The 13795-nt window shown below is 43.0% G+C and overlaps 1 protein-coding gene across 1 annotated transcript in view; it reads right to left on the minus strand.

Moving 5' to 3' along the window:
- Nucleotides 1–800: 800 nt before the first annotated feature.
- Nucleotides 801–13795, minus strand: part of PLCH1 (phospholipase C eta 1) — a 47276-nt gene continuing 34281 nt past the window's right edge. Inside the window, exons 14-23 of the mRNA XM_026045338.1 lie at nucleotides 13332–13432; nucleotides 12251–12430; nucleotides 12053–12160; nucleotides 10969–11093; nucleotides 10485–10569; nucleotides 9607–9753; nucleotides 9126–9205; nucleotides 7066–7125; nucleotides 6240–6600; nucleotides 801–3493 (exon numbers count right to left, since the gene is read on the minus strand). Coding sequence (XP_025901123.1) covers nucleotides 1428–3493; nucleotides 6240–6600; nucleotides 7066–7125; nucleotides 9126–9205; nucleotides 9607–9753; nucleotides 10485–10569; nucleotides 10969–11093; nucleotides 12053–12160; nucleotides 12251–12430; nucleotides 13332–13432 — 3313 coding nt within the window. The 3' untranslated portion in view covers nucleotides 801–1427. The remainder of the gene's footprint in view (nucleotides 3494–6239; nucleotides 6601–7065; nucleotides 7126–9125; nucleotides 9206–9606; nucleotides 9754–10484; nucleotides 10570–10968; nucleotides 11094–12052; nucleotides 12161–12250; nucleotides 12431–13331; nucleotides 13433–13795) is intronic.

Consider the following 13795-nt stretch of genomic DNA (forward strand, 5'->3'; position numbering starts at 1 on the left):
CAAAACTGTGAAACAGAATGCTTGCTTCCTGCCTTTAAAGTACCCTACCACATCTTCAAAGAGAAAAGACCTACTCAGAGAGCTGGTAACACAGGCATCTGAATGCTCCGTTAATGCTCCCCAATTCTTCCCTTTCTAAAAGTTTATTACAAGCTCATGACAAGGGAGATGTCTGCAATCACCGAGTACTCCTAATTCAACTGTAATTGAACTGTAATAGCTCAGTAAATATGTAGCCAGGTGCTTAAAAATCTATTTTAATGGTATCTCCAAGAATAATAATACTCTGCATTACAAAAGAAAGAGGTAAAAGGTACATGTCTTTTACATATAAGAAAAAATTACTCACAGTGAAGGCAAAGCATATCTTAAAATCAAAATAAAGCTATGTTGCTCCCTAAAGGGAAGCCTTGGGTATTTTTGAGATTACTTAATCATTTCACTTTTAATATTCATAGCAAAAGATATGAGGGTGGACAGCCAAAGTAGTTACACTACCACGCCAGTTTTAAATATCCCACTGTCAACAATTTAGCAGTAAAATTACAAATATACAGAAAACAACTCTGCTACCATATTGAAGCTACAAGCACAACCAATAGCAAAAATACATAACAAAATGTGCAGCAATTTAGTGTTTTCCATTCATAAATGCAGAATTACTCCTACATTTCTTTTCATTCCACTCTGCCCCCAAAAGAGCATTCATCACGTTGACCAAGACAGACAACTATCATCATACTCTGTAAAGTGGATGGAAGACAAACCTACACATGACTTAGAAATTTAGTCTAACTCTACAAATCCCTTGCTGTAGAACCAGAGCTCACAGGTGGAACCAAGTAAACCTGACACTTAGCACAAGTCAGACTGGCAAGAGCTCCACGAACGAGGGCTCTGAGCCTGAGGAGGAGCCTGTGGGCAGAGCGAGTCCAACCCGCAGCCCAGCTCCAAGGAACTGCCAAGACCAGGAGGCTCCGCGCTCAGCAGAACGTCCCCCCTTGCTCACTACAGTCTGCAAGACCGAGGACAAAAGCGACCACTGAAAATGGTTCTCCAAACAGCAGGGCATTGAGAAAACAGGCGAATACAACTGCATTCACTGCACCGTTGTGCCCTGGAGCACGAAGTGCTTGCCCGTTGAAATGACATGCATTACAACTACAAAATGCTACAAAGGTTTTCCGCATGCAAACCAGCTCCAGATCAGCTCACTTTACAATTTCTAAGTAATACAGACATAAGAACGGAGCATCATTTCTATTTACATCAGCTTTGACAGGGAAGAGCACACTAAATCATGATCGAATCACTAGCATAAAATTGTATTTCTAAATAATTTAAATTCTCAAGACAGTATTTCTTGCTAAAAATCCTTCATTTCAGTGAAGTAGCGTGTAAACATTGAAGATGTACATTTATACAATCTACAGTCTCAGCAGGAAATATATTTCTGGCTTATCATCAGTGGTGGCTTCGAGCTGGAGGAGGGCGTGCTGCGCGTGCAGCTGCTCAGCACAGGCAGGGTGCAGCGCGGCGCACGCGCCCTCCGGCATCCCGCGGCCTTCCGCGTCGGCCCCGGCAAAGCCATTCAGGTACCTGGCTATGTAGGAGCCTGTGGAATGCCTGTTGAGTGTGTGGGATGGTGCCGAGGGCTTGCTCCGGAGAACGACCCCTGCAATGCTACCTGCATTAGTGCATTTCTGCTTGCTGGCTTCCTGCCTTTCCTTGGCACGACTGGCTATATTCCGCACTCGGCTCTGGCTCCTGGACGACAGCTTTCTGACCAGCGTCTTGGGGCACTCGTCGTCAATCTGCCTGGAGTACAGTGTTTGACAGCTCTCCTCCTGGTCCAGGGATACCAATTTCCTCAGCTGCTCTGTCAGAGCATCTGTAGAATGGGGTCTCATATTCTTCATAGCAGCAAGTTTCTTGTCTCTCATGCCAGACGTGATAAAGCTTCGACTTATGTACTGATACTTACTTTCGAAATTGCAGGAAATATCCTCTGAAGTCAAGTCACCCAGACTCTTGGATTTGCAAGGACTGGTCTGTTTGATGGCTGCAGGTGGGAAGGGCACAGCATTCTTTAGTCCAGGTGAGTGTACATTAAGCTGGGATGTACACGATCCATCTCTGTGTGTGCCTGAAGTCTGACGATAACCATGTAAAAAGCCAGTGTTTCCATACGTTGGGAAGGAGAACTGACACCCTGCAGTCCTGAAGTTATCTGAGCAAGCCAAGGCAGCAGCACAGAGCTCCTCGACGGTTGTGTTATAGCCAGAGCACCTCTCACCACCATGCCCCGGGTCCTGCTTTTGCCTTAGTTTCAAAGGAGAAGCCACCTGGCTCATGTCTTCTCTTTTGTACTCGCACGCAGTGACCAGCAGATCTTGAGAATCCCCGTCTACTTCTACCAGACTGCTGCTTTCTGAATTTTCACAAGTGGGAGGGTCAACGAGCGTATCCTCAAAGACGAGGCTGTCTGAAGCAAAAGAATTGGCAGATTCCAGGGCTTCCCAACTTGTGCCACACTTTGTTTTGGGATTTGCATTTAGCAGAGGCTTAGTACAAGCAGAACATGGCAAGTTATCTTCTACGCTGTCTAGGTGGTTTGTGCAAACTAATTCACTGTGGGTATTACATTCAGAAGCTGGTGTAAGAGATGCCTCATGGATAATCGTGTGCATGGGACACTCAGTAGTCTCAGGGCTGGAGAACACAGTGGTATCCGGAGTTGAGAAAAGAGGGGATCTCATGGAAGTCAAGTGGCTCTTACACGGAGTGTTCACATCCGGATGTGCGGACACCACACTCAAGGTCTGGCTGCTGCTTCCATGGAGACTTGAGACCACAGTGAGATCAGTTTGGTCACCTGTGACGTCAACCTGCCCAATCAGTGCTGAGACACAGCTATCCATCTCACTCGCGTTAACTAAAGAAACTTCATCTATAAGACGAGAAATGTCACTGTCCTGCAGGGCTGAAGTGGAGTGTAAAGCAGGAACATCAGAGGAGAGAGCAGAAGAAATACCTGTCAATGAAAAGGTTGCTACGGTGCTTTTCTGGACAACGTCAAATTTGTGATTTTCCATATCCTCTACTTTTCGAGAGAAGGACGTCTCCACCAGTGTTACTTTCTCCTCTTTAGATAAAAGGGAAGATGACACAAAATTATGTCCTGCACAATTTTTGCCCAGTGTTTTTCCTGTGAAAAGTTCAACACCACAGTCCTGTATTAGAGGGGCAATTCCACCAGAAAGGTGAGTTTCCTCGTGCCCTGTGAGGTGACTGGTTTCAGTTATCCCACCGGCAAAAACCACACGTTTTTCCTGCAGCAGTGGTACTGGAGAAGAGCCAGCTTTAGTTCCCATCTGGAGATTCTCCCTTTTCAAGACAGATGACAAATCTGAAGTAGCTGTATTTTTCTCAGAATAGGTAAAACCAGAGTCTTTTAAGCTTGCTTCCTTCTCGGTTGTAGCATCACTGTTGACTAAATTAGATAAGAAACATATTAGTTGCAATCAATATTTTGTGCTGTGTTTATTAACAAGCATTTTGTCCTTAGACAGACAAATGGAAAATGCAAAATTAGGTACAGTTGTGACAGAACTTAATTATGGGGTTGTGCAGGTTCAATACAAATTATTTGAGTGGTATGAATAAATGGGAAAATACAGCTGCAGGCACTTCACTGAAGCTTCCTTTGAATGCCTATTACATCAAGCAAATGATGTAATATTTATTGCAAATAATGTTAATGAGGTACCATATCACAGTGTGCATGTGGCATTACCTTCAGGTGTGTTCCTATTCAGATTTGTACTATAAAGAAGCATGGCAATAAAGACAGAACAAAACAGCTCTGTTAAAAAGCAGAATACTTTGACACAAGATGCATGCTTAAAAGAGCTCCGACAAAAAGCATCAAGTAGACGAACCCCCAACACACTGTTCATTGCATACAGCTATTCCGAACTGTTGCAGCTTCAACTTCTACCAGCATAGCATATTCATATGACAATAAAATTTTGAATTCCATGAAAAATACACATTAGAGACACTTTCTCCTTCAAATCGTATTAATATGTCTCATATGTCTATTAATATTAATCGTAATTTATATGTCTCATATTACTTCTCTTCATAAGCCAAACCCTAGCTCCATGACTCACTCATCACTTTGGTACCTTTTCAATTAAGGAAGGACCAAAGAGGTAAATATGACAGGACAGCCTGTTTCCAGCTTTCACTGGGATTCAGGTGCCCTAGAAAGGTAAAAGAGAAGCCCTGCTCACTCACAAGCAGTGCAAGAGAACCTGCCCAGTACAGTAAGTGTTAAGTTTAATGAACATGGCATGCAGGGCTAATCTCCAAATTATGGAAAAGTTCAAGCTTTCCAGTGCAACTGCAAGAGATTTTACACAGCCCTTACATGAGAATGGAACAGTAAAAATTTTTCTTTGTAGATTCCTTTCTATAGAGAACAGAAGGAAACAGAAGGCTCATTTCCCACATGGTGCAATTCTAATTAACACACTATATAAATTTAGCCATAGCGTTAGCAATAAAGGTCTTGGGTGGACACCAGCCCTCTTCCCTGTTCCCTGCACCCTGCCACGCAGAATATGTCTTCTCACTAATTCCTCCCTAGACCAGAAGTCTCCTCCTAGTCTCAAATATTTGGGCTTGAATTACTTCCTGAAAATATCCCTGCCCATTCCTACACGGCACAAGGCTGTGCCACATCTCATGCCCATGCAAGGGAAGCTCTTCCATAGAAAAGGGTCCAGGTTCTGTATCCTGCATTAAGCCATACCCTGGAAGCACTGAGAACTGGGGACGGCAGAGGCCTCTCAGGAACAACTTCTTCACTGCTGACTTCTTTGTGCCTAAGGTGGTTTTTGTGAAGGTTTTCCACTATGAGTGAATACTCGTGACCTCTGAAAAAGGGGAGGGAGTTTCCTATAATGAATTTCCCTCATTTTTCTATAGTATCTTTAGGAAGAAATCTGTCAGAAACAATCACATCTGTTGCTAAAAACGACTGAGCCGCCCCAGTTTCATTTGCACAGTTAACTCCCGTGACTAGGAATATCCTTGTTCCTGTCTACACTTTCATTCCAGGGTGATGGAAACACTTCATGTTTGATTTTGCTTGCTTTGTTTCTCCTGAGCAGCTTCCAAACAGTGCTGTGCAGATCAGGGGCTCCCCCAAAGGCAGGGGGGAAGCCGGCACCGCAGCTCACCGAGAGCTTCTCATGCCAGGACAGCCCCGGGGCTGTTCTGCTCTCAGGTGGCCGCTCTCCATCAGCAGAGACCACCTGCAGGAGAGCAGGCTCTGCCCGCCGAGCTCTCGCAGGCTCCCCAGGGTCCCAAGGCAGGGGGCAGCTCTTCTGGCCACCCTGCAGAGCCAGGGAACAGTCCGGGACAGACCTAGGAAAGCCGGTGCTGTCGGACTCCATGGGGGACAAAGCAGGTGGCCGGCCGCGGCCTCCCGTAGGCCTCCTCCTCCGCCCAACAACAAACCACAGGATCACAGAACACTTAAGGTTGGAAGGGACCTTTAGAGGCCATCTAGTCCAACCCCAAACAAGCAGGAAGAGTAAGGTCAAAGCAGGCAGCCACGCAAAACCAACCCCAGCCACCAGCAGCCGGACTCTAACGGGGTCTAATGAGGCACAGCCATCACATCCAAAGCTGCCTAGACCTTTGAAATACTCAGGAAATCAGGTATTAGGCAGGTCATGGCAACACAATGCAGCTTTGCTACAGTCAGGGGAATGGCTGCAAAGTATTGGATTTTCAAACTTTAGAAGAAAATGTTATTTTAAGTAGTAAATTGTTTTGCGTATAAACAATACAAGACTCATTTAGCTCTGCTTGGAGGCACACGCTCCGGCTTTGCTGCCCCCTTGGACGGGGCCAAGGCCGCGCTGCTGGCAGCGGCACCTCCCTGCTCCACGGACAGCAGCAAACCAGAGAGCAGGGAAGGCAGCTTAAAACAGCAAAAGCAGCTTGACAAATGTCCTGTTAAGAGCACTTCCTGAAATTATCATTATTATTATTCCCTAACTTTTTAGGCAAGCAGTTTGAGGTGACCTAGAAATGCATGCATGCTGATAAAACACTACACTCCAAAGCACGACATTTTACCTAGCAACTATTTGCACGTAAGGACAGCACAACCAGGCTTTATAATATAGTATTTCAATTTGTTATCCAAAAAGTAACTTTACCAGATGCATTTTCTTTTCCTCCGGCTTCTTGCACAGCTTCCCCTCCCGCGCACGGCAGTCCCACGAGAAGATACTTGTCCACGGGCATGGAGGCAGGCCGGGCCTGCAAGCTCCGCGCCGCGCGCCTTACAACTCCTTCTTTGTCCTTCAGGTCGGCTGGCTCGGACGCGCTGTCTTTGATTTCGATGCCTTCCACGACCCCCATTTTACTTTTCTTTCTGCCTTTGGCCGGAGCGCTGGCCGTGCGCCGGAGAATTCGATCGCCGATGGATCTCTTCCGCACATAGTGCCCGTTGCTTTCAGCGGAGCTGTGCTTAGGGGTCTTGTTAAACAACCCTCGCAGTCCTATCAGCTGCTTATTCTGAAAGGACAAGAAGAATTAGTTTCAAGCGAGCTCGGCGTATTATATAAAAGAATGCAATGAGAAGGGCTGCTTCCATTTATGAATGATGAAGACAAAATCAAAATGCAGCAAAGCAAAAAGTCACACCAAGCAACTCACATCTACTCTGACCAAGGAACTATCAGCACAGGGCTCCATGAATTCATGCATGTCTTTTCTCCTCATTAGGATGGCAGCCTGCCACCATTACACGGGAGCTCTTCTGGAAGTCTCCTAATCAGAGATGACAAGACTGCAGGAAGTGGACTGCAGTGACAGGCACACATTAACTTGGAATTTTATGCATGGGCTTCATCAAAGCAATATCCAAATGTTTCAGTCCGCATGAAAAATGATGGAGCTTGGTAGTTAGAGGCCATGCGATTAGGAACCATTTGAAACTCTGAGCCTAGCAAGTGCAAAGCGCATGCTAACGAAGTCTACCTTGGTGGCTCCTAGAAAGTGCAATATTGTGTAACTGGGGTTGAGGATTAAAGGGCTCCACTGAAAGGGAAAAAATGCAAAAATGTTTGGCTAATGTTTTCAAGACTCTTGATACAAGCAATAAGGTAACAGAACATCAGTTGTAAACATAACCCTGTAGAGCAAACCACTTAGAACTGTTTACTGGCCTTGTGTTAGCCTCCCTCAAAGAAACTTGACCCAAAATCTTCAGCTACAAGGATGCAAAAGTCCATTCAGTCTTTATTATAGCTTGGAAACACAGTCATATAGCTCACCATTAGATCAATGGACTAAATTATACAGAAGACATCAGCTCTCACTGTTTTTGTTTGTTTTTCATTTTCTGCTATCATGATCTTTAATACGAAGCTGCTCAGCTTCCCTGACTATATTTCCTCTTTGAAGAGCACGTGAGGAAAAAGCAACAGCCAAACAGGCCTCCCTAGATATTATCACCAAAATGGTATGTGATTTACATGTTCCCCGGCATATACTGCAAATATTTATATTGCAAATATATTCCATGCTGTTTACTACTTTTAACATGGATGTAGTAATGATGAAAACTATGCTGAATACTGAATGCTTCTCTCACTGCACAAACCCCACGTGGGTCAGGCCTGGTCAATGCTGCTCCCTCCAGCTCACAGCCACTGTCCTTCCTCCCTGGCCAGGGGCAAGGGCACACGAGGACACTGAGACACGGGTCCCTGCACCGACACCAACAGGAGACCCACGTCTCCTGGTTTGCACTGCCACGACGGCATCACTCAATTGCCTGATGCGATCGGTGAGGAAAGGGGCAGCAGAGCTGAGCGAGGATTTGGACTGCATTGACTCAGCCCTAGGCCTCCTCTGCGATCGTTTGCTCGTCTGCCCTGCTAAACTTCTCTTGGGCGCTTGTGGTGCTGCAATTCTATGTACAGAAACACTAGAGTGCTCCAGAGCAGACAAAAAGCTGGTGGCCAGGGCTGGTTTTGACAAGACTTTCCCTGTATCCACTCTCAGAATGGAGAAAGGAGAATTATATTTTTTATAATTAAAAAATATATAATTTATAATAAAAATTATAAACACTTTAAAAAAATCCCTACAAAGGTCCGTTTTATTTTAGCAGGCTGTTGAACTAGATTAACATCTCTGTGCTGGTTATCTCTATTGACTTCTTGTAAACTTCTGAAAGTAGTTAAAATGGAAATACAGGGGAAAAGGACACTGTGCTTTTGTTTTAAAACTTTCTATAAAAGTTTTAAAGTTATAGTCTTGCAGAAGAGCAGCAACGCTAAACATACTACAACCTGAAGATATCAAAGAAATCACCAGTTAAAAATAACTTGTCAAGCACCAGATCCCAGTGCTGTTACAGCTCTGAACAGGTACTTCTAAAGTAAAATTAATTAAAAATTAAGCCTATAGGGTTGCATTTTAACTAGATCTGAAATGAGTATTAGGTGGCAACAGTAAGCAGATTGAGAAATCTGCCTGCTAAGAGTAGTACAAGGGAGTGTTAGGCTTTGAAGCTGATCACCTGTCAAGAAAAAGAAAACACCCCCATGCTTTCCAGCCTCCGCTTACTGAGCACACACAGATGGGTCTGCACTGTGAGCAGAGTCTCAGAGACACAAATGTGCTACTGGACACACGTCCTGGCTCAGCACTCCTCAGCAAAATCACTATGAGCAAGGGAGAGCCATTTGCCCAACGCCCAGCAGTGTTACCTATTATATAGTTTACCTATTATATAGGTAACACTGTAACAGAGTAACAAGTTCAGAGGCATCAAGTTCAGGGCAATAGGGAATAAGACATTAGGTCTTTCCATGTTGCATGTTTTTGAATAAGTTGTTCTTTAATTTAATTTTAGTTCTACTTAGTACCAGAGAAAGTTAGACCCTGTTGACCCAGTCTTCAAAATACCACATACCTAGACTGCAAGAATCATTTAGAAACACTACAAAAGTCCTGGGAAGTTCTGTGGTGCATTTTAATCCATGCCTGCCAAAAAAAGATAAAAGATGTAGCTTCCTAGGTGTACCTACCTTCCCATAGATGTCATTAATGGTTATATGAACAAATATGGATGCTTCTGTCTGCCCATCTAAATACACATGACGATAACCTAGCAAAATACAGAAACAGCATTACAATTAATGAGCAGTATTCACTTTAGGGACAACTGGCAAGGACTGCCTATAAAAAAAGCATGATATACACAGCAATATCTGCTGTTTTTAATAAAAGCTACTATCTTCCATCTTTACAGGTTTTCCCAGCCCTCCAGTTCAAATTACCTGCAAGTTACAAATAAGATAAAAGGTGAAATTTCCAGAAACCCAGCTACCCAGAACTCCTTGAAATCAGAGGCAGTTCTCCACCCGAAGATCCCAGGTGAAATACCCGAGCTCACACACCAAGTCTCAGAGGGGCAAATATCCTGTTCTGATGGCTAGCCTGGCACTTTGAATTCAAAAGCATCTGACTTGAGCTGCATGTGAGTCAAGGTAAACAGACAGCACCAACCAGGCACAAGACTGCTGAAGGCCAAAGTTCTTTGTCCAACGAAGTCTCGCCCAATAGGGTCATGGTCCCAAACAAGAAATCGAACCAAAGCGATTTCAGGCATGTGGATGGTAAAGGTGAGTGTTTCCTCCCAAACAGGATTAAACCCTGGGCAACAAACAACAGAAATTGTGAGAAGCAGCCGTGGCACCGTTAGCCTCAGTTTTCACAATGCATGGCAAGAGAAACACAAACAAACCAAATAAACAAAAGAGCACTCATTGTCTACTGCTCATCTAGACCTAGCATCTTGCATAACCTCCATAACACATGTAATTAAAAATGAGAGTTTATTTGCTAGACAGCCTTTATAAACAAAACGCTTCTGGCTGGGGAGCTGGCAAAGACAGCAAGGCAGGCTGCTGTTTTGTAGCTTTATGGTAAAAATGAAACCAAAATGAAGAGGTTCTCATTTCCGCGATGGTACTGCAGCTGCCTATGAGAACTGATGCTCACTTCTCCTGCCAGACCAGGCTATTCACCTCGCTTCTTTTTCATCTTACTTCCATGAAGGCTGATACGACAGTCAAACCGCCTAGGACATAGTCTCTTTTCATTTCACTTGATATCATACAGGTATTTCGTATCAAGAAATACTTGGAACTTCTGCATTAAGGACAGCTATGAAGAATCCAGGAGAAAGATACTGTGGTGAGCAGTTCTCTTTTTTCACCTCTCACTTCTGTCTCCCTACCTCAGAAATTCTACCCAAAAAGCAGAAAGACAATTATTTGGTCTCATAAGCTAATAAGCTTTGCAGTTCAGAAAGTAATAAAATACACAGATTAATTTATAATGACTTCATATTTTACTCTAAGAAGAGGAGCTAGACTACTTACCGTTGTCGTCAACCACCCTTGTCTGATCTTTAGAGCAGTCAACAGGTAATCCAATAATTTCCACCTCAACAAAGGGGTCTATTATCTATTAAGAAAAAAAGTACTTTAAAAACAATCTAGTATTACAAATGAAGGTCAATTTTTAATGAAATACCTGTGCAGAAAACTCATTACATTCAAAAAACCTTTGCTTATCACATATTTTTCAAGCAGCACAGTTACAGGAAGTGGCTTCATAGACTGTAGGTTGGTATAATGGTTACTTATCAAAAAAGTAATTCTCCTCTTTCCTTCCCAACAAGAAACAAGAAAACCTCATGTGAAGTATACAGATTTCATCAGAACATGTAGTGCTTTATCACCAAATACTTGACAATATCTGAAGATTACAGGTGTATTCAAATGAGGAGAAATATCTAGCCATACACTGATACATCACTCAGGACTTCTCACGGAAGCACTGGTTGGTGTCACACCATTTTACCTCTCCTCTGTCTCCTAACATTGAGTCGGGAGGTTTAGGTAATTGCTGTCCACTGATGATTTTCAGAATAAGCTGCTTTTTAGGACTGGCAGGAAGTGGATCAGCAGAGTAGGGGTTGAAGGTACCTAAAAATTAACAAGGAATGAGAAAAAAAAGGGAAGAAAAAAGTACATAGAACAGATCTACAAAAGAAAGATTCATGTAGGCAGCCAAAATTCAGACATAAGGGAATAATTTAGACTACAGAGGACTTATCTTCCAAACTTGCTTGGACGCTACCCTATGTCACAAGCTCTAGGTGACCCTGTGTGTGCAGGGCAGTTGGACTAGATGGATCTCTGATGGTCCCTTCCAACCTATCCAACCCATCCTAGTTTCTTAGAACCATTTCTGAGCTGAGCAGCCTTTCTTATATGATTACAAGACACTAAGGATCCATACAACAGGTGAGTTTTACAAAACTGTCTCCTCTGGAAAGCTTTTTCTCTACATCTGAAGTAGCATCTTGAGAAGACATCAGTTCTAATTCAGAGGAGCACTCTGTTCGTATTTCGTGCACGACTTTACGAGTCATAACAAGAACAAGCAGCTGAGTGGAACAAGCTGCTTCCTTTAGTAGCAATGCCTGCCTGAAGTGTTCAAAATTGCCTCTGGAATTTCTCGAGTAACTTTCCAGCAACACTGCTGTAATGTGTTTTGTGGTCACATTAAAGATAACTTACAGATGTAGGGACACAATCAGACCCCAAATTCTCAAACAAATGGGAAGGATGTTCATTCTGAAACACTGAAAAATCAGACTCCTGCTCCAATGTTTTGAGGACTGACCAACTTCTTTCAAAGACAAGAGAATTGCACTGACTTGGCTTTAGAGTTGGACCAAGTCCTAGAAACTCAGTCCTCATTCTTGCTTCCAGCTGGCTATCCTTGTACCCAAACTAGGTTACTACAGTACTTATGGAAATGAAGAAAAGATTCTATATATGTTATTTTCTTTGTCTTGGCAACTAATCATGGAGACATTTTCACCTTGACACTTGCAGTAACAAATGTACTGTGGGACATTACCTTTGTTGGACATTACCTTTGCACATCTGCTGAGGCTTGAGGACATAACCACAGTTGCCGTTGACCCTAAATTTTGCTTCATTTATTTGCATCATGCGCCCTTCAGACTGGTAGTTCAGTGCCACTGTTGAGCAAGAAGATTGAGGGGTTTTTGATAAAGACACCAACAACTTCACAGACGGAAAGGGGAAAATGATACCCATGTAGCACCTACCTAACTGGCAGCCAACATTCCAGTATGGTATAGGATTGAAATTGCTGGAGTCAATCCGATAGGCAGATGGATACACCCTTGTAAGCTGTTTCTGGTTGTAAAGCATGAACTGTTCAGCTTTCTGCTGCACTGCTTGGTGGGCTCTTGTTTCACTGAATGACAGCACGTTCCCTGTTGTTCCTGTATATATTTTTGAATTAACAAAGTTAGAAAGCAATCCCAAGGGATGGAGACCTGAACTCAGACCTCAGCTATATGGGGATCAATCAAGGAGAATATTAATTGATTTGAAAAGAATTCGTTCAAATTTACACTGATGGATAATCTTGTCACATGCAAATCCTGTATGATGTATAAGTGAAGCTTTCCCTTCCAGCATCATCCTCTGTTCTCTCCTTGAGTTTCTAGGCTTACTAGGAAAACTGAGCAAGAGTTCATGCTATTTGCTACAACCATTTCTGAAACTCTACAGGATTGTCTTCTCCTGGCATTTATTGGACTCAGTTTCTCCACAGTACTTTCATCCTCTCTTATTTCTCCCTTTAGTTCCTGGCAGGTTTTAGTTCCGCTGCAGTTATAGAATTTCTTATAGCTTGTTCATGTATTTTTGGCAACCTTTCCATCAACCTTTCCAACTCTTTCAGTTTCCATTTTGCCGCTCTAATACATTGAGCAGAACTACTTCAAATATTCTGGTCTGGGACCACATCTATTTCAATTCAAACCTACTGGACTATCAATTTTATATAACAGTTACATTAAAAGATGATTACAAATCCCTCCAGACTGTTAAACCTGGAAAAATACCTCCTGAAAAAGACTAATTTTTAAAACTGCTCCTAAAACATCAATATCGTGAGAAATTCAGAGAAAGGGTACTTCTTGGGAAATAAAAGGTGGTGCTGTATTCTTTTTCTCCATAGCTAACCAAAGCGGGCAGGTAACTAGTCATGCTATTTTTGAAGCAACTTTGAAAAAAAGGGCAATAAAAACATCCAAGCATAACCACGTTTCCTGTCAGAATAGGTAACGAAATAGAAAAGACACAAATGCAGATGTAACTCTCCACGAGCAGCCTTACCATCATCCACTATATCCTGGGCTGCCACAGAGTTGGTGTACACCACCAGGTCAGACAGAGCTCGACACAGCTTCACAGTTTTTCTCCGACGAGCCAGTCTGCTGTGTAACATTTAAGATATAAAACAAAGACAAAATGTTTCAATACTTGAAGCATAATTCATCCTCTTTTCTATTCTTTTCACCATTAAGGAAATATACAGCTACACAACTCAGGCTGAAAAGCAAGACTAATAAACAGGGAACCTCATTGAGTAAAATTGTCTACAGAGAATTCTGAGCAAACTGAGATGACTGTTCCCCTTGTAGCTCAATCTACACATCCACAGGCAGAAAATTTTTCATTAAAAGCATAACGAAATGGTAAAAACATAATGAAATAGCAGCATCATAGCTCTCCGAGACAAAAACAAAGCAGACAGCTTTGAGCTGCATTTGAAAAAGGAACATTTTAGCATTCTTGCT

The sequence above is a fragment of the Nothoprocta perdicaria genome, unplaced genomic scaffold (genome assembly GCF_003342845.1).
Source record: "Nothoprocta perdicaria isolate Ctin4 unplaced genomic scaffold, notPer1 scaffold_4, whole genome shotgun sequence".
NCBI lineage: Eukaryota > Metazoa > Chordata > Aves > Tinamiformes > Tinamidae > Nothoprocta > Nothoprocta perdicaria.